Below are 19,304 nucleotides of genomic sequence, written 5' to 3' on the forward strand. Positions count from 1 at the left end.
GTAGTGGCTTCATTTACACTGGGAGTTTGATTTTAGGGAGACATTCTGGGCAGTTGTGCTATCTACCTAGCTTGATTGGTACTTTCTTATAAACCTGGTCTTCCGGGAAACATTTGCATCTGGCAGGGGTCTGTAATTCTCAGTGGGCTAGATTTGGTCTTGGTTGATTTTTTTGAGGCCGCCATTTTGTTGGTTGGTTTTACCTGCCCAGCCACCTCACTGCCCAACCAGTGAGTTCAGGTTCACTCACACAAAGTCCTTCTGACATTAGAATCAGAATTCTTCCTGTAGATTTCCCCCATCATCTGATTCTCTGAAGCAGGTATAAATTCATACTTAGGAGAGATTTCACACCAGCTATAAGCCACTCTCAAATGCAAGAGGAGGCCAAAAAGTATTGCTGTTGAATCAGACCTAGCTTTGTTGTGTTGAGCCTAAAGATAGTTTTAACTTGAATTTTGCTTTTTTTTTTTTTTGAGACAGAACCTCCCTTTGTTGCCCAGGCTGGAGTGCAGTGGTGCGATCTTGGCTCACTGCAGCCTCTGCCTCCCGGGTTCAAGCGATTCTCCTGTCTCGGCTTCCCGAGTAGCTGGGACTGCAGGCATGTGGCACCGTGCCTGGCTAATTTTTGTATTTTAGTAGAGACGGGATTTCACCAGCTGGCCAGGCTGGACTTGAACTCCTAACCTCAGGTGATCCACTTGCACCAGACTCCCAAAGTGCTGGGATTACAGGTGTGAGCCACTGCGTCTGGCCTCCTTTTTTTGTCTTAGATAATGACTCTGTGTTGTTCCTTGAGATGGTTTTGGGTTTACGGGAAGAGTTAGAAGAGAGTCTTGTGTGGTCTTTGAGGACTCAGGAAGATCAGGGTTCTGGAGTGATAGTTTCTAGACACGATAGATGCCTGAAAACCAGCAGGGCCCAAAAGGAGCATACCCTTGGGGAACCAGCAACTCAAATGCAGAAACTGGTAACCCATGTGAGCACCCCATCAGCAGACAAGGTCAGAAATCAGAGATCTCTATGATTTGCGAGGCAGAACAGCCAACTACATGTGCATTTGATGTAAATGCTCAGTGCCTTCAACTTTTCCCCAGTGTATCTCTGCCTTCAGCCTTCTCCCCAGTCCTCCAGGGCTTTTCTTGAACATGTGGGCTGCCCATTGCTGCCTGCACCATTCCTCATTCCAGCTGTGTTTGTCATAATAGGTTTGCCAAGTAAAAAATAATTTTTGGCTGGGTGCAGTGGTTCACGCCTGTAATTCCAGTTCTTTGGGAGGCCAAGACACATCACCTGACATCAGGAGTTCGAGACCAGCCTGGCCAACAAGACAAAATCCCATCTCTACTAAAAATGCAAAATGAGCTGTTCGTGGTGGCATGTGCCTGTAATCCTAGCCACTCAGGAGGCTGAGGCAGGAGAATCACTTGAACCCAGGAAGCGGAGGTTGTAGTGAGGTGAGATTATACCACTGCACTCCAGCCTGGGCAACAGAGCAAGACTCTGTCTCAAAACAAAAAACAAAAAACAAAAAACAAAAAAAAGATTCTTCATCTTTTTGAGATGGGAGGGCTGGAGGGTAGAGATAGGGATTAGTGGCTTAGTATACTTACCTTCATTTAACAACTATATTTAAAGGGAACTGATGAGAACTATGATGGAGAGTTTTCTGCAATAGAAATAAATGTAATTTTCAAAAGTTCTTCATCATTACTGAGTACACTGAAGAGGCAAATGGACTAGTGTATAGCTTAGAGTATTTCTCCAACTTAATATGTAAACAAATCACCTGCAGCTCTTGTTAAATTGCAGCTTTTGTAGGTTTGGATTAAGCTTTGCTTCTAAAAAAGCTCCCAGGGAATATTCATGCTGCTGGTCCTTGATCCACACATTGAGTACCAAGGTTTTACGGGACTTCAAATTATTAATATTATTCTATGTAATTGGAAGTTATCTGCTTCTTAAAATATATGTCATAGGTATGTATCTAATTTCTTCTGGCCTGGTAATTAAAAAATATTTCTAGGGCTGGGCGCAATGGCTCACGCTTGTAATCCCAGCACTTTGAGAGGCAGAGGTGGGTGGATCACTAGAGCCAGGAGTTCAAGGCCAGCCTGGCCAACACAGTGAAACATAGTTTCTACAAAAACATACAAAAGTAAGCTGGGCGTGGTGGTGCACGCCTGTAGCTCCAGCTAGTCAGGAGGCTGAAGCAGGAGAATCTCTTGAACCTGGGAGGCAAAGGTTGCAGTGAGCCGAGATCGTGCCACTGCACTCCAGCCTGGGCGACAGAGTGAGATCCTGTCACAAAAATTATAGGCTTTATACTTTGCTGTGTATATTTGAATAATGCTAGGCTTAAGTAGTGAAATGTTGAATGGATATTACTTGCCTCCAAAAAGAAAGCTAAATGACAGCTTTTGTATCTTTAGGTACTTTTAGAGTCGTTTTCTTTTTCCCAAAGAATGGTTGATAATTCCCTCTGTCTCCCTCTATTCACATAGGACTGAAATAGAAATAGGCTTAAATTAAGGCTGCACAAGTTTGATTTGCTCATAGGGAGAACTTACAGAATGCTGGGGTATGCGCGAATCTTCATCACTTTGAAAAGAGTTATATTTTCAAAGAGAATAATTTCTAATATAATCCCTGCCCTTGAAGAATAACCCAGATTCAGAGGAGAACCCACTGATTTAGATATAGAAGCTGGGATCACTGGACCTCACAAGGATGTGGCTCCATGTAAGAATGGGAAGATGGCACTGTTACTGTCCATTGCATAGATAGCCCCCGCCCAGTTCTCATCCTATGAATCCTCCTCTATCTGCCTCTGGGAACACTTTGTTCTCACATAAAGATTCATCTTTGCCCCCAGGATAGAGGACCATTCTTCATCTCAGAGAGTTTGAGGACCTAGGAAGCCCTAGTTCAACATTGAAGTTAATAATGGCATGGTGGGCCGGGTGCGGTGATTCACGCCTGTAATCCCAGTACTTTGGGAGGCCGAGGTGGGTGGTTTGCTTGAGCTCAAAGTTTGAGGCTGGCCTGGGCAACATGGCAAAACCCCATCTCTACAAAAAATGCACTGGGCATGGTGGTGTATGCCTGTAGTACCAGTTACTCGGGGGGCTGAGGCAGGAGAATCTCTTGAACCTTGGAGGCGGAGGTTGCAGTGAGCCGAGATCGTGCCACTGCACTCCAGCCTGGGCAATACAGTGAGAACCTGTCTAAAAAAAAAAAAAGAAAAAAAATTATGAGACTGTGGCCTTAGTCCTGAGGCACAGTCCACCCTTACACCCCACTTAGGGTAGGAGGATCAGAATCATATTCCAGAATATAAGCTCTCCTAAACCATGCTCCTCCAAAATGCAGGCCTCACTGAGATCTTATCAGTCTTCTAGATTAGGAAGCTTCAACCCATTGCCAGTGACAGAAGCCCAGCCAGCAGCCAACACAGGTTTCCCAAATTCTCTGCAGAGGCTGCCCCTGTGGAGGAATCTCTGAATTTCCCCTCTTCCTGGATCTCCTGTCCCCTTTACCTGTATAGATGATTCTCTAATTGTTATTCCATTTTTTTTTTCTTTTTGAGACAGAGTCTCGCTCTGTAGCCCAGGCTGGAGTGCGGTGGCGCGATCTCAACTCACTGCAACCTCCGCCTCCCGGGTTCACACAATTCTCCTGCCTCAGCCTCCTGTGGAGTCTTGCTCTGTCGCCCAGGCTGGAGCGCAGTGACACGATCTCTGCTCAGTGCAACCTCTGCCTCCCGGGTTCAAGCAATTCTCCAGCCTCAGCCTCCCGAGTAGCTGAGACTACAGGCACGCACCACCATGCCTGGCTAATTTTTTGTATTTTAGTAGAGATGGGGTTTTACCATGTTGGCCAGGATGGTCTCGAATTCCTGACCTTGTGATCCACCCTCCTCAGCCTCCCAAGCTACTGGGATTACAGGCGTGAGCCACTGCACCTGGCCTGTTATTCCATCTTACACATCCTAATATTGGGGCCATTTGCTTGGACTGGAAGAAATTTGCCAAATTCTCTGAAAAAAGTGTTTCACTGACAGACTTGGCTCTGTCCCTGAGCTGGCAGGAGTCAGGGTGCTCTGAGATGCCCCCTCTTTAAGGTGCAGTTCTGTTTTGGGGCTCAACTCCCCCAGTCTGATCTTCCCACTGTAATGTGTCTGACTCTGCCTGACAACATCCTGAGATGAGCCATGGGTGCGGGGGAGCAGATGTTCCTTGATGCTTCTGGTGTTCAGTGATGCTGTCACTCATTAGAAGAACTGTGTCCTAAAATTTTGAGATGAAGATGTTATTGAAAGTTTTGGAAGACTGGGCACGGTGGCTGAAGCCTGTAATCCCAGCACTTTGGGAGGCCGGGGTAGGTGGATCACCTGAGATCAGGAGCTTGAGACCAGCCTGGCCAACATGGAGAAACCCTGTCTCTACTAAAACTACAAAAATTAGTCGTGCGTGGTGGTGCATGCCTGTAGTCCCAGCTATTCAGGAGGCTAAGGCATGAGAATCGCATGAACTCGGGAGGTGGAGGTTGCAGAGAGCTGCACTCCAACCTGAGCGACAGAGCGAGACTCTGTCACACACACACACACACAAAAAAAAAGTTTTGGGGAAGAGTTTTTCTTTGCCTAATCTCTGGATAGGCTCTCAGACCCATGAGCCATGTACTTCTCATTACTGTGAGGCATAAAGCTTGTCTTCTTCACACACCATGAAACATCTCCAGAAATGATCATAGAGTATCTGTGTTTGACCATAGGCTGTGTTAACTCTCCGTGAGGAAAAAAGGATTCTTTTGTGAAATACAGATATAGTCATGAAACTATCATTGGGCATTCACAGTTCATTCTACAAAAATATTTTTGGCATTTTAGATTCTTCTTAGTTTCTTAAAAAAAAAAGTTATGTCCATTCCCTTAACTCTCAGGCGGGAATCCTTCTTCTGTCAACAGTATAAAGAGGAGGTGATTAAAACATCATCTTTGATATGATGATGCTTTACGTCTTGTTATCCTGGTCCCCTTTTCTGTGGAATAATTGGGATGGGAGAAATCAGTTTGAAGGCAAATTTACAATACACTGTGAACATGTGACCATACCTACAAGTTTTCTGGTGGTGAAATTTCAGGCAGTGTAATTGTTGGATGACAGAGATCTTTTCGGGAAGTGGACATCCTCCAGCCCCACTGCAAGGACGATTGTCCTTTTTGCCAGATGGTAAGGCTTGTCCTAAATACTGACTCTTTGGGCTGATATCCCAGAGGAGGTAAACTGACCTGAATATAAAATATAAAGCCTTGAAGAAAAGGCCAGAAGTGTTCTTAGGAAAATGACCTGAGATGGTTAATTTTATGTGTCAACTTGAATGGGCTAAGAGAGGCCCAGATATCTGGTAGAACATCATTTCTGGCTGTGTCTGTGATGGTGTTTCTGTTAGCATTGTGATTTGGTGAACTGGGCAAAAAATATGGCCCTCCCCAGTGTGAGTGGGCACCATTCAATCTATTGAGGAACTGGATAGAGCATAAAGGCAGAGAGGAAGGATGAGTTTGCTTCTGTTTGGGCTATACATCCATCTTCTCTTGCCTTTGGATTTTGGGTCTTCTTGTTCTTAGGCATTTGGACTTGGACTGAATTATGCCACTGGCTTTCTTGGGTCTCCAACTTGCAGACAATGGATCATGGGACTTCTTGGCCAATTTCTAGAATAAATCTATCTCTCTTTCTCTGTGTTTTTGTATCTATATCTATATGTAAATAGAGTCATGCATCACTTAATGATGGAGATACATTGTCAGAATTGCATTTTTAGAGAATTTTGTTGTTGCGTGAGTATATATATATATATATATATATATATATATTTATATTTTTATTTGGAAAACCGGATGTCTTGGCACCATTACTGAATATCAGTCAATTCCCCTACTTGATTTGCAATGCCAATATCAAGTGCCAAATATCAGATTTCTATATGTGCTTTTTTATAATCTGATGAGACCACCATTGTATATGCAGTTAACTATTGTATGTGCACAGTTAACTGGAACATTGTTATGCAGTGCATGACTGTATATATATATATGTCCTATTGTGTATGTGTGTGTGTATATATATATATACACACATTATGTATATATGTACACATAATGTATATATATACACATAATACACATTATGTGTATATATATACATTATGTGTATATATGTATATATGTCCTATTATGTGTGTGTGTATGTATATATACACACACAATAGGATCTATCCATCTATTATCTATCAATCATCTATCCTACATGTGTTTATATATTTTCTATTGGTTCTGTTTCTTTCATATAATTCCATATGCCATATTTTAACATTTTAATTCTTTACAAAAACCCTCATCACCAGATTAAAAAGTAATGATTTGTTTCTGTGGCTCATGGATACCAGGTAAGCAGATGGCATAGTGGTTGATATCAGACTCAGAGGGTTCACTCACTGGGTTTGAAGTCCAGGTCTGAGTCTATCCAGAGCTAAATCCTAGCTAAGTTACTTACTTTCAGACCCACCTGTAAAATGGGAATGCTAACGATACCTACCTCATGGGGTTCTTGTGAGGATAAATGGGGTTAATCATGCCAGGCCCTTGGAAAGTGCTGCTCACATTTTTATTTTTTTTTACTCCATGGAAGTCTCAATCTGAAATGGATGTTTGGTAGCATCCAAATGTTTTTATGCTGCTGTTTTCTTTTTTCTTTCTTTCTTTCTATTTTATTTTATTATTTTATTTTGAGACAGAGTCTCACTGTGTCACCCAGGCTGAAGTGCAATGGTGCAATCTTGGCTCACTGCAACCTCCACTTCCTGGGTTCAAGCGATTCTCCTGCCTCAGCCTCCTGAGTAGCTGGGATTACAGTCGCGTGCCACCACACCCAGGTAATTTTTGTATCTTTAGTAGAGATGGGGTTTCACCACATTGGTCAGGCTGGTCTTGAACTCCTGACCTGAAGTTATCCGCCTACCTCGGCCTCCCAAAATGTTTTGATTACAGGCATGAGCCGCTGCACCCGGCGTATGCTGCTCTTTTCTAATGTCCTGACTTTCTGTGGATTTATGGCTGTACATAAATATGTCTCAGTTTAAATCTGGCTTAAAACCTTTCTTGTTCTTGATTGGGTAGCCATTTCATTGAAAAGTAATTTTTATCTTGTCTGATTTACTTCAAAGGGGAAAGCCATGAGTTCTGGGCATACATGTGCCCAGTACGCACTCAGCAAGCAGCTGAGAACATGAGTGCGATGGTGGGTCTGCCTTCTGACTTCATAATCCTTTGGATGTTTCCATACTAATGCATTCATTATCTGTGTTCAAGATGGCTTATGCTTCCAGAATAAGATGCTACTAAATCACTGTCTTGAAGAATGCTTTTGGTCTTCATACATTACATTCACTATTCTCACAGGCAAAACTCATAATTTAGAAAAAAGGCTACCATATGTGTTGGAAATATGGGCTGGAGTTCCATGCCTTGTTTGTCTAGTTAATCAGACCTCTGAAAGGTCAACATTCCTAAAGAAGTACTAATATGTTTTGGGAGGGGCTATTATTGATAGATAATAGGTTCAGGTAAGGCCGTGGCTGATATGTCCATATTTATTAGAGATAGAAAGTGGAAAGAGAAATTGCTGATTCAGACACACACACTTTAGGTTAAGTTTATATGTGGACAAACAAGTGACAACGAGTGGAAAGCATATGCGTTTGCATGTGCATGGATGTGCATATAAGTATTAATAGGTAGAAAGTAAATGAACATCCTGGAGATGTAGACAATTAACATGAGACAGCAGCAATCCTATCAAGGAACTGATAGCGCAGGGCAGGAAGACAGACGCAGCTGCTGTCACTCTCTTCCCTCCCTTTCTGAGCTGGCTGTCTAAGAAGTATTGCCGTGCTGAGAGGAGTTTGGGGAAGAACCAACATTTTTCCCATAAAAAAAGAGTAGAAGTAAGAATGGAAATAGGATTGAATCTCCTAAGTTGTTTTTATTATAAATTCACCTAGCCCTTAAAGGAAATGTATTTGTTATCTTGAATTATTCATAAATTGGGGAAGCATCTTTCATAAGTAGATATTTGGAGTTAAAATTGTAAACACTTATGAACGGAAGCATTTTGGTAGCCAAAGCCGTGCACATTTCCAACAGTAAAAATTTGTTTTTTAGGCGGGGCACAGTGGCTCATGCCTGTAATCCCAGCACTGTGGGAGGCTGAGGCAGGTCGATCACTTGAGGTCAGGAGTTCGAGACTAGCCTGGCCAACATGGTGAAACCCCATCTTTACCAAAAATACAAAAATTATCCAGGCGTGGTGGCACATCATGGCAGTAGTCCCAGCTACTTGGGAGGCTGAGGCAGGAGAATCGCTAGAACCCGGGAGGCGGAGGTTGCAGTGAGCTGAGATCACACCACTGCACTTCAGCCAGGGTGACAAGAGCGAAGCTCTGTCTCAAAAAAAAAAAAAAAAATCGCTTTTTGTTTTCAAAAATACAAAAAAAATATTTTTTATGACCAGTGCTATAGGGTAAGTATATTTTTTGAAGACCAAAGAGCACCCTTCGTGGATGCACTGGGTACCATGTAGTTTCCTTCTTACCTGGGAATGGAAGTTGGGGATGGGGACTAGGTTGATGGAAACTCATGAGATGTGAACCCAGGAACAAGTCAAAGAAAACAAGGTGCAACAAACAAAGAAAATCTCTGCCATGGAGCCTAGGTGCTGCTCTCCAGTAGTTCCCAGACCCTCCTTAGACAAATGTCTGTAAGTAAGGGAGTGGTTGAGAAAGACAGCCAGCTTATCACACGGTAATGGTTGTCATGGAGAGAGGAGACAGGACGGATCCTGAGTCCATCAAGCACAGGCAAGGGGTGCCACAGGTCTCAGGAACTCTTGAAAACATCCTTGTGCTGAGGTGCACAGTAAAATATCTGACATGCATAAATATGACTGAATCACAAAGAGAAGCTTAAATTATGCTCAAAGTCATTCACAGGTCAATGTCTTTTCATTTCGCCCACCAGACACTCATTGTTCTCCTTGGTCATGCTGCTATGAGTGCCTTCCTACTCTTCCTTTGATCATCCTTGAGTCCCCAGAGCAGTCTTTGACATTAAGCAGAACCTTCTGGTGCCGCATCAAATGGTAACATCACGGTGCTATGCACAGTGTATACATGCACAGAACTCTCAGCCATGACTCTGCCTTCATCCCCAGGTCTCCTTCATCACTAGCTCTGATTCGCCCTCACACTCCCTCACTAGGGGTGGGGGTGTGGAGACTTCAGGTGCCTGTTGGAGCCAGGTAGGGCTGTGTAGGGACTGGGGCAAAGTGCTCTGGGCCAGTTACAGCTCCCTTCCCATGCTGCCTATTATAAGTGAATGCAGGACCGGAGTCTCCAGACCTTTTCCCCAAAAGAAGCCCCCAATTTGAATTTTTATGTGAAATATCTAATTTTTTTTTTTTTTTTTTTGAGACAGAGTCCTGCTTTGTCAGCCAGGCTGGAATGCAATGACAGGATCTTGGCTCACTGCAACCTCCACCTCCTGGGTTCAAGTGATTCTCCTGTCTCAGGCTCCCAAGTAGCTGGAATTACAGGCAGGCTAATTTTTTGGATTTTTAGTAGAGATGGAGTTTCACCATGTTGGCCAGGATGGTCTCGAACTCCTGACCTCAAGTGATCCGCCTGCCTCCACCTTCCAAAGTGGTGGATTACAGGTGTGAGCCACCGCCAAGGCCTGACACTTCTAAATTTTTATGCATATGTTAATGTAATACTTAAAAATATATGGGCCAAATGTGACACTCTGTAGGACCAATCTGGCCCATAGGTTTGAGTCTGTCATATCAGCCTTATCTATCTTTAAAATTCATCCCATCTCTGAGTCTCTCCCATCCCTGACCTGTATCCAATCAAGTATGTATTAAGGACAAAGACGTGTATTAAGACATGACTTCAAGCTTGATTACAATAATAATATCATATAATCACATATTATAATATATAATAGAATAGTAATATAATCTATAATATAATAACAATATACTATAATAATAGAACCCTGGACAGCAATGTATTTCTCAAAAGGATGATATGATCTTTAGTTATAAATGACACATTGGGGAAAGAAAGTTTATACATAATTTATTTTTAAAAAGTTGAATTCATAATGAACAAAATAAAGCTCTAGTTAGTATTCTTCAGTGGTTGGAAATCTCTCTAAACTGTTAAAACGTAGCTGGGGGCACATTTAGGATGGAAGAAAGAGAATTCTGATCAAGTAAAATGTAACTACTATCATGTGCACAGCAAACATGCATTTTAATGAAACCATGGAGGTAGGAAAGTCAGAATCGATTATATTAATCATCAGAAATATTTTATCAGCAATTTTGTTTGGTCTATCAAGTTTCTTTTTCAAAGAGAGTTATTTATTTTTAAAAATTGTGTATATTTATGGTGTACAACATGATTTAGTACATCAACACTTTCTATTGGTAAAAATGAATGTATCAGTCTCATAGTCCTCTGTGAAGTTCCTGGCTCCAAAAAACACAGAAGAGTCCTATAGTCATCCTGGTTACTAATAACTTCCTTTTATCCCCTTTGATGTATACCTCAAGAACCCCAAATTTAGCCTTGGGTAGCCCCAAATTCTCAGGCTGAGATTGTTTTGGGATCCTTTAACAGCTTCGAGTGGGCGTTGTGGCATGAGCTTTATGCCAATCCAGTCTAACTGTACAGACTGGGGGAGGGTGGAGGAACTCAAAATAACCTTATTCCTAGATGTCAACCCCAGGCTACCCTGATGACTGTCCCCACCTTGAGTCACTGCGTGGCACCTGCGTATGCCATCCTAGGAGGCCCTTGCTCACTGCTATCACACTTTCTTGACTTGTCCTTGGATCCTTTCCAGCTTTGGGTCATCACTTCTTCACCAGCCTTGCAACTGTGGGTATTTCAAATGATTCGCTATAGGCCTGAGGCAAATTTGCCATGCTCTTAGCTGAGCAGCCAGTTGTCACCTTGAGCCACAGGCTTGAGGTCACCATTGGTACTGCCACTTAAAAACTGAGATCTATGCTTCTGCTCTGGCCCCACGTTTTCTGCATAGACTTGTGTACACTTGCTCTTCTCTGCTGCATCTCAAAACCCTGAATTATTTGTCCATAGCGGGGCTGAGAAGTCCTGTTTTCTTATCATTACCCTATGGTACCTACCTGGAGTAAACTGCTCCATGTAGAAGTTCTGTGTGGAGGGCCTCTCATTCTGGAGACAGAGTCCAGACTTGCAGAGAGCTGCTCCAAAAGCAATACTGAGTGATTTTCACAGCCTTGTAGCTTGGCTGGGGGAAGGGTGGAGCAGAAGCACTGCTGCCGATTCCAGTTCAGCTTACGGGAGGCAAGCCTCCTGTTCTCCCCTGGGAATCTTGGGTGGATACTGTGCAGGCTGTTATGCATCACACTTATTTTACCCTTAACAGTATAGCTTGGAGATCGTGCCACATGAGGGCACGTCAAACTCTCTCATATTTTTAGAGACTAAAATTGATTTATTTAGCAATTTCCTTATTGAGAAATGTCCAAACTTTCGATCACAGACAGTTACATCAAATGTCCCTGCACACAGGCTATTTCACCCACGTGCCAATAAATCTTTCTCAGAAAGTTTCTCAGAAACTTTCAGTTGACACAATTAAGTAAAATGAAGAAGCAAAGATGCTGTGGTATTCATAGCAGAAAGGCCATGGGACCAGGAATCAGAAGACCTGGGTTCAAGTCTCAGCTGTACTATTTTGTGAGATTTGGACTAAACAACTTGTCTGAAGCTCAATTTCCTCATAAGTAAAATGGAAATAAAATCCCTTGCTTTGCTTTACTTATAAGGGTTTTATGACCATTAGATCTCCAAACACTCCCCCCCTTACTCCCTCCTCTCCTCTTTTGCTTCCTTCCTCCCTCCTTTCTTTCTCACCCAGTGTTCTTTCTACTCTTCCACAACTTTAGGAAAATTCAATTTTTCATCTTCCAGAACCTACTTAGTAGCATACCCCAAAGGAGCTCTGCTCCCTTTTTGGGGTCTCTGGTGTGGGATGGGCCCACGTGCTGTCACTGTAGCTCTTATCCATTTTCAGTAGGCCCAGAGGGACTAGACTGCCTTGAGACGGGTCTAATATGCTCACCTGAGAATGGTCGAAGGGGTGAGTTGGTGTCTGAAAACATTTCAGCAGGCAACATTCTTTGCTCCAGAAATTCTAGCAGATCCTCTTGCACTTGAAACAAATGTGATTATTTTTATTTCAAGGGCAATCGTTGGAACTCTAATGAGCAATTTTCATACCATTGAAAAACTAATATAGGACATAATGACTCGGAGTTTGCATGTCATGGGGACAGGACTTGGGAAAGACTTTCAGTATTTCTAAATTGGAGTGGCCCAAATCTCCCTGGTCCTCTCCATTTCACTTACACTGGGTGGGAGAGAGTGACTTCAACTAAGGATTTGAAAGGAATGAAGCCCCCTTTGGGCAAAACTGTCAGTTGGGAGGTCATTACGTTTCTTTTTTCAGTTTTTGAGACGGAGTCTTGCTCGGTCACCCGGGCTGGAGTGCAGTGGTGCAATCTTGGCTCACTGTAACCTTCGCCTCCCAGGTTCAAGCAATTCTTCTGCCTCAGCCTCCAGAGTAGCTGGGACTACAGGTGCGCACCACCACACCTGGCTAATTTTTATATTTTTAGTAGAGACGGGGTTTTACCATGTTGGTCAGGTTGGTTTCAAACTCCTGACCTCAAGTGATCTGCCTCCCTCGGCCTCCCAAAGTGCTGGGATTACAGGCGTGAGCCAGCACTCCCGGCCTGGTAATTACTTTTCATAGGAGAGCCCTCATCCTGCTTTATTTATTTCATGATTAACCCCTTAGAGATTTGACTTAACAGTGACAGAGCAGTTTTAGAAATTATTATGGAACTAGGTACTTTGCTAGCCAGTATTGTTATATAAATGGATAAGATGCACTGTAGTTCCCCTTAATCAGCAGACAATATGTTCCAAGACCCCCAGTGGGTGCCTGAAACCAGGGATAGTACCAAACTCTATGTATACTATGTTTTTGCAATCTGATAACTGAGCTGGCAAAGTGAGGAACCAGTGGGTAGCATAGACAGCTTGAAAACATAGGACAAGGGGATGAGTCATGTCCCTGGTGGGACAGAGTGGAACGGCGTGAGATTTTACACTACTCAGACTGGTGTGCATGAAAATTCCAGCATAAAGATAGAAACGTAACTGGAATTTTCATGTACACCGTTCTGAGTGTAATTTTGTTCCACTGTGTGGAAGTTTGTTTCACACACACCATTCTCAGTGGAATTATTATTTATGTCTGGAATTTTCCATGTACTATTTTTGGATTATTGTTGACTGTGAGTAACAAACAGCAGAAAGTAAAAATATGGGTAAGGGGGTACTATTGTAGTTTCTTTCCAGAAACAGTTTATTGTTCAGTGGAGAAGAAAGACAGACAGACAGAAAATTTGTTGTTGTTTTTTCCCCAGAACAAATCCACTCAATATTAACAATAAAGCATTAAAATACTCCCGGTAGTCTGGGCAATACTGGTAACTACTTGTTCCTAGAGTTTTCAAGTTCTAGAAAGGGGAATATATCAAACCTTGTTGCTTAGCAGCTAACATGAATTGTGCAACTAATCATTTCCATATTCATTCAGCATCAGAATATGAATTACCAGGCACCAGAGATACAAATCCTTGCCCTTAAACACCTTCTAACAGCAAGGTGGAAATTGTAGCATCACAGACTCATGTGGAAGACTGCATGCTTGTCTGTATGGTAGAGTGTCCTGTGTCGAGATCAACAAGGCTGCAAGGTTGGGAAATATTTTTCTTGTAAAGAAATGTTGCTTATAATGGTATTTGTTTTGTTTAAAGTTTGACCTAAGCTGTGACGATAACTCATTTGGGTCACTCAGCTTTGAGATAACAAAGATCTCTTGTGTTTATCTTTTACCATTCGGGAAAATTTTCTAAAAGATTTCATCTGTCTGGAAAATGACACATTGAGAAGGTAGAGCTATACACTGAGTGAAAACAGAGCTTGAAAGTTTTTGACAAGTGGAGAGCCCTAATTATACATACATGAATAAGGATCTTGTTTATCATAAAGAGGAATGTTTTGTTTGTTTAAGGAAGACAACGTGTCTTTCTTAAAACTGCCACTTCAGTGAGAGTATTAGATTGGCATTTGGTAGGAACAAGAAGTAGCAGAGTTAATTCGGTTGTCACAATTCTCTCTCACCAACATAATTAATATTGTAATAAATGAAAAACCGTTTCGTAGAATTTTTTTTAAAGGCATAATTAACATTAGAAACCTTAGTTGTGACTAAGCGGTGACTTATACAACTCATAACCATTTTGACTGAATTGACAATGATAACATAGATGAATACAAGCTAAATCTTGCAACTTTTGTTGAGGTACATAGGATCAGGAAAAATAACCTCCATATAATGAGGAAGTAGAATGATGCCTGGGGTTTGTGCTCTTTGAAGTCACAAAAGAAGTCACAGCAAGATTAGGAATATCTCAAGATCTCCTAAACTCCAGCTCAGTGCATCCCCATATCCACATACTTCGTATAATCACCAAGTGATTATTTGAGCAGTTATTTGGCTCTAGATAGAAATGGAATTTTTATTGTCACAATTCATTTAAATGGTATTGACTTTGGGTGGCGAACAAGCTGGGAGCAGACCAGCTTGATAGTGTGCTTCAGGCAATGATGTCAGCAGTTGCGTGTTAAACAAATAAATTAGAGATTCCTTTAATGCCAAGTTACACAATCAGAAAGACAACAATCTGTTTCCATTTGCTTTTTACAACGTTTGTGTAACTTCAGGGCAAAACTTAGAGCAAGTCCACTGGCAAACCTGGGGGGCGGCGGCTAGTGATTATTTTCTAACATGGCAGATAAATGAGACAAACGCTCCGGACCATAAGTCCCTGAGCCTGGCAGTGGAATGTTCCCCACCCACAGACCATACTCCTGGTGCGCCTGACTTCTCAGCTGTTCAGGGCTGTTTCCTGGGCAGGCTGCAGTCTGCCCTGGCCTGTCTCTGGAGTGCTGGGCAGCCATGCCTGCAGGCCCCATTACAGCACACAGCCAACTGGCCCAGGTAGGGCTGCCTCACTCCCCGGCAAGGGGGCCCGGCTGGAGCTCGAGGAGATGCTGGTCCCCAGGAAGATGTCCATCAGCCCCCTGAAGAGCTGGCTTACAGCCCGCTGCCTCCTGCCCAGACTGGATGCCCAGACCCCAGGGACTGCGGCTCCAGCCCAATTCTGTGAGTGTCTCCCTAGCCAGACGGGGGAAGGGGCCAAACAGGAGGATGAGAAGGCCTGGGATACACCTCAGATTCAGCGCAAAAACGTGCTGAAGACCCGCCGGCGGAAGATGAACCACCACAAACACCGGAAGCGGTGAGGCCGCTGTTCCTGCGGAACGGAAGTCAATCAAGCTCAAGAGAGACCCGAGGAGCATCTGGGTGAAGGCGGGTCTGAAGGAAACCCCCGGAGGCTGGTAGACCCCCAAGATCTACCTGAGGGGCAGGTGAGTCTGGTACCTCCCTTCCCGCCCCGCTGGTGATCCATGGTAATAAGTGCTCAGAGGACTCAGCTGTTAAAATAAATAAATAAATAAACAAAAATAAATTAAAAAAAAAAAGAGAAATGTTGAGAAAAACTTCCAGCCTATTTCTTCAACCACCAGGAAGTGTGTGAGGTGAACAGTTGGTTGTAGGGCAAAGGCTGTAAGAATCTTCATTCAAGGGACCAGTCCCCACTGACACCTGCCTCCAGATTGCAACAATTCCCTATGAAGTGTGCATTCAGCTGTATGCTATTTAGCGCTGTGTTAATTATTATTGTTGGTAATAACAACTATCGTCTATTGAGGGGCTTTTTAAAAATTTTTTATTTTAGGTTTGGGGGTACAAGTGATGTTCCATAGGTAAACAGGTGTCACAGGGTTTGTTGTACAGATTATTTCATCACCCAGGTATTAAGCCCAGTACCCAATAGTTACCTTTTCTGCCCCTCTCGCTCCTCCCACCCTTCACACTCAAGTAGACCCCAATATCTGTCGTTTCCTTCTTTGTATTCATAAGTTCTTATCATTTAGCTCTCACTTATAAGTGAGAATATGTGGTATTTGGTTTCCTGTTCCTGCATTAGTTTGCTAAGGATAATGGCCTCCAGCTCCATCCATGTTTCCACAAAAGACATGATCTCATTCTTTTTAATGGCTGCGTTGTATTCCATGGTGTATATGTACCACATTTTCTTTATCCAGTCTATCATTGATGGGCATTTAGGTTGATTCCATGTCTTTGCTATTGTGAATAGTGCTGCAATGAACATGCGCGTGCATGTGTCTTTATAGTAGAATGATTTATATTCCTCTGGGTATATGCCCAGTAATGGGATTCCTGGGTGGAATGATAGTTCTGCTTTCAGCTCTTTGAGGAATCACCATACTGCTTATGTGCCAGGCACTCATTTAGGGGCTTAAATATATTTGATTCTTCACCACTGTGGAGTCATCTAAAACATCTTTTAAAATTTCAAATATGACTTATAAACAGATCCAGAAATGGATTAAGGAGGGGGAGTAAAAAGAATAAACTTGAAAACAAGTACTCAGATAAATACCTGTACACAACTTTTCATAGGAGCGTTATTCACAATAGCCAAAAGGTGAAAACAGCCCAATGTTCATCAATGGACGAATTGATAAGCAAACTTTGGTATATCTATGCAACTGAATATTATTTAGCAGTAAAGAAAAGAAGTACTGATACATGCTACAACATGGGTGAACTTGGAAAACATCAGAGTGAAAAAAATGCAACATGAAAGGTCTCATATTGCATGCTTTTCTTTATTACCAATGGGTACCTGGTTTTCTTTGGGGCAACGAAAATATTTTAGAACTAGAGACAGGGGGTAGTTGAACAACATTGCAAATGTACCAAATGCCACTGAATTGCACATTTTTAAAATTAATTGTATGTTATATGAATTTTACCTCAATAATAATAACAGGCTGGGCCTGGTGGCTCATACCTGTAATCCCAGCACTTTAGGAGGCCAAGGCCAGTGACTCATGAGGTCAGGAGTTAGAGACCAGCTTGGCCAACATAGTGAAACTTTTAGTCTCTACTAAAACAAAAAATTAGCTGGGCATAGTGGCGGGCACCTGTAATCGCAGCTACTCGAAATGCTGAGGCAGGAGAATTGCTTGAACCCAGGAGGCGGAGGTTGCAGTGAGCTGAGATCGTGCTGCTGCACTCCAGCCTGGATGACAGAGGGAGATTCCATCTCAAACAAACAAACAAAAAACAAAACAAAAAGAAAGAATAAACCTAGAATAAAAGTCTCTCTCTTTCTGTCTCTCCCTCCCTCCCCCTCTGTCTCTCTCTTTCTCTCTCTCTTTCTTTCTTTCTTTCTTCTTTCTTTCTTTCTTTCTTTCTTTCTTTCTTTCTTTCTTTCTTTCTTTCTTTCTCTTTTTTCTTTCTTCTTTCTTTTTTCTTCTTTCTTTCTTTCTTTCTTTTTCCTTTCTTTCTTCTTTCCTTTTTTCTTTCTTTCTTTCTCTCTTTCTTTTCTTGACAGGGTCTCACTCTGTCCCCCAGACTAGAGTGTAGTGGTACAATCTTGGCTCACTGTAGCCTCAGCTTTCTGGGCTCAAGTGATCCTCCTACATCAGCCTCCCTAGTAGTTGGCACTACAGGCTAATTTTTATTTGTTTGTTTTGTAGAGACAGGGTTTTGCCATGTTGCCCAGGCTGGTCTGAAACTCCTGGGCTCAAGTGATTCTCTCACTTTGGCCTCCAAAACTGCTGGGATTACAGACATGAGCCACTGCACCTGGCCCAGAAATTTTATTATTTTTATTCACTGCTATGCCTTAAACAATGCCCTACACAGGGCAGGTGTGCAGTATATATTTGGTGAATAAATGTATGGATGAACATCAGTATTGAGTCTTAGCTTTCTTCAACATCAGGCATCATGGGTACTATGTTAGCCAGGGTTCTCCAGGGAAACAGAACATATAAATATAAAGAGATTTATTATAAGGTATTGGCTCATGTGACTATGGGGGCTGAGAAGACCTAAGGTCTACTGTCTGCAAGATGGAGACCGAGGAAATCCAGAGGTGCAGTTCAAAGGCCTGAGGACCAGGAGCACTGCAAGCAGATCCGTGCCCCAGCTCAACCAGGAAGGAAGAGAGGGAGTCCAATCTTCCTCCACCCTTTGATTCTATTCAGGTCATCAGTGGACTGAATGATGCCCACCACATTGGGGAGGATTATCTGCTTTACTCAGCCCACCAATGTAAATGATAATCTCTTCAGGAAACATCCTCACAGATGCGCCAGAAATAATGTTCAATCAGCTATCTGGGCATCCCACGGACAAGCCAAATTGACTCATAAAATTAACCATTAACCATCACAGATACCATAAAGGCATAGAATTTTCTAAAGAAAAGGAATTTTTTTTTTTTTTTGAGATGGAGTCTTGCTTTGTTGCCCAGGCTGGAGTGCAATGGCACAATCTCAGCTCACTGCAAGCTCCACCTCCCGGGTTCAAGTGATTCCCCTGCCTCAGCCTCCTGAATAGCTGGGATTAAAGGCATGTGCCACTATGCCCGGCTAATTTTTGTATTTCTAGTAGAGACAAGATTTCACCATGTTGGCCATGCTGGTCTCGAACTCCTGACCACAAATGATACGCGCACCTCGGCCTTCCAAAGTGCTGGGATTATAGGCATGAGCCACTGCACCTAGCCTGATGCAAACTTTTGAAGAAACTTAATACTGCATTCAAAAAAATTCTAAAGGCTGATAGGATTGTAAGTGCATCGTTAAGCCTACACATCAGTGAAAGGTCTAATTGCAATGATTTCTCCAATTGGAGTTCTAAAGAATACTTGTTTCTAAAGATGAGTAAGGCATTTGCAAACTCTACATGAACACAAACACAGAATTGAAGTCCAGGCAAGAACTCTGCTCCTCTTTGCCTGGGGTGTTTGAAATGAAACAACAGCAACATCTTACTAACAAAGATCAAGGTTCAACTGGCTTCTTAAAGAAGCTGGTGGCGTTCAAGACACTTGACGTGTTTGCTGAAGTCTTTGGAATGTGATGGTAGGATTTGGCAGGTCTGT

At 42.7% G+C, this 19,304-nt stretch overlaps 1 protein-coding gene across 1 annotated transcript; it reads left to right on the plus strand.

The window, feature by feature from the left end:
• The first annotated feature begins 900 nt into the window (after positions 1-900).
• Positions 901-15,688, plus strand: LOC100604435 (aurora kinase A-interacting protein). The gene is given in 3 exon segments (XM_030815105.1): positions 901-1,065; positions 15,115-15,564; positions 15,566-15,688. Coding segments are annotated over 3 exon segments (738 nt in total).
• Positions 15,689-19,304: the final 3,616 nt, after the last annotated feature.

This window comes from Nomascus leucogenys, chromosome 6 (assembly GCF_006542625.1).
Source record: "Nomascus leucogenys isolate Asia chromosome 6, Asia_NLE_v1, whole genome shotgun sequence".
Lineage (NCBI taxonomy): Eukaryota > Metazoa > Chordata > Mammalia > Primates > Hylobatidae > Nomascus > Nomascus leucogenys.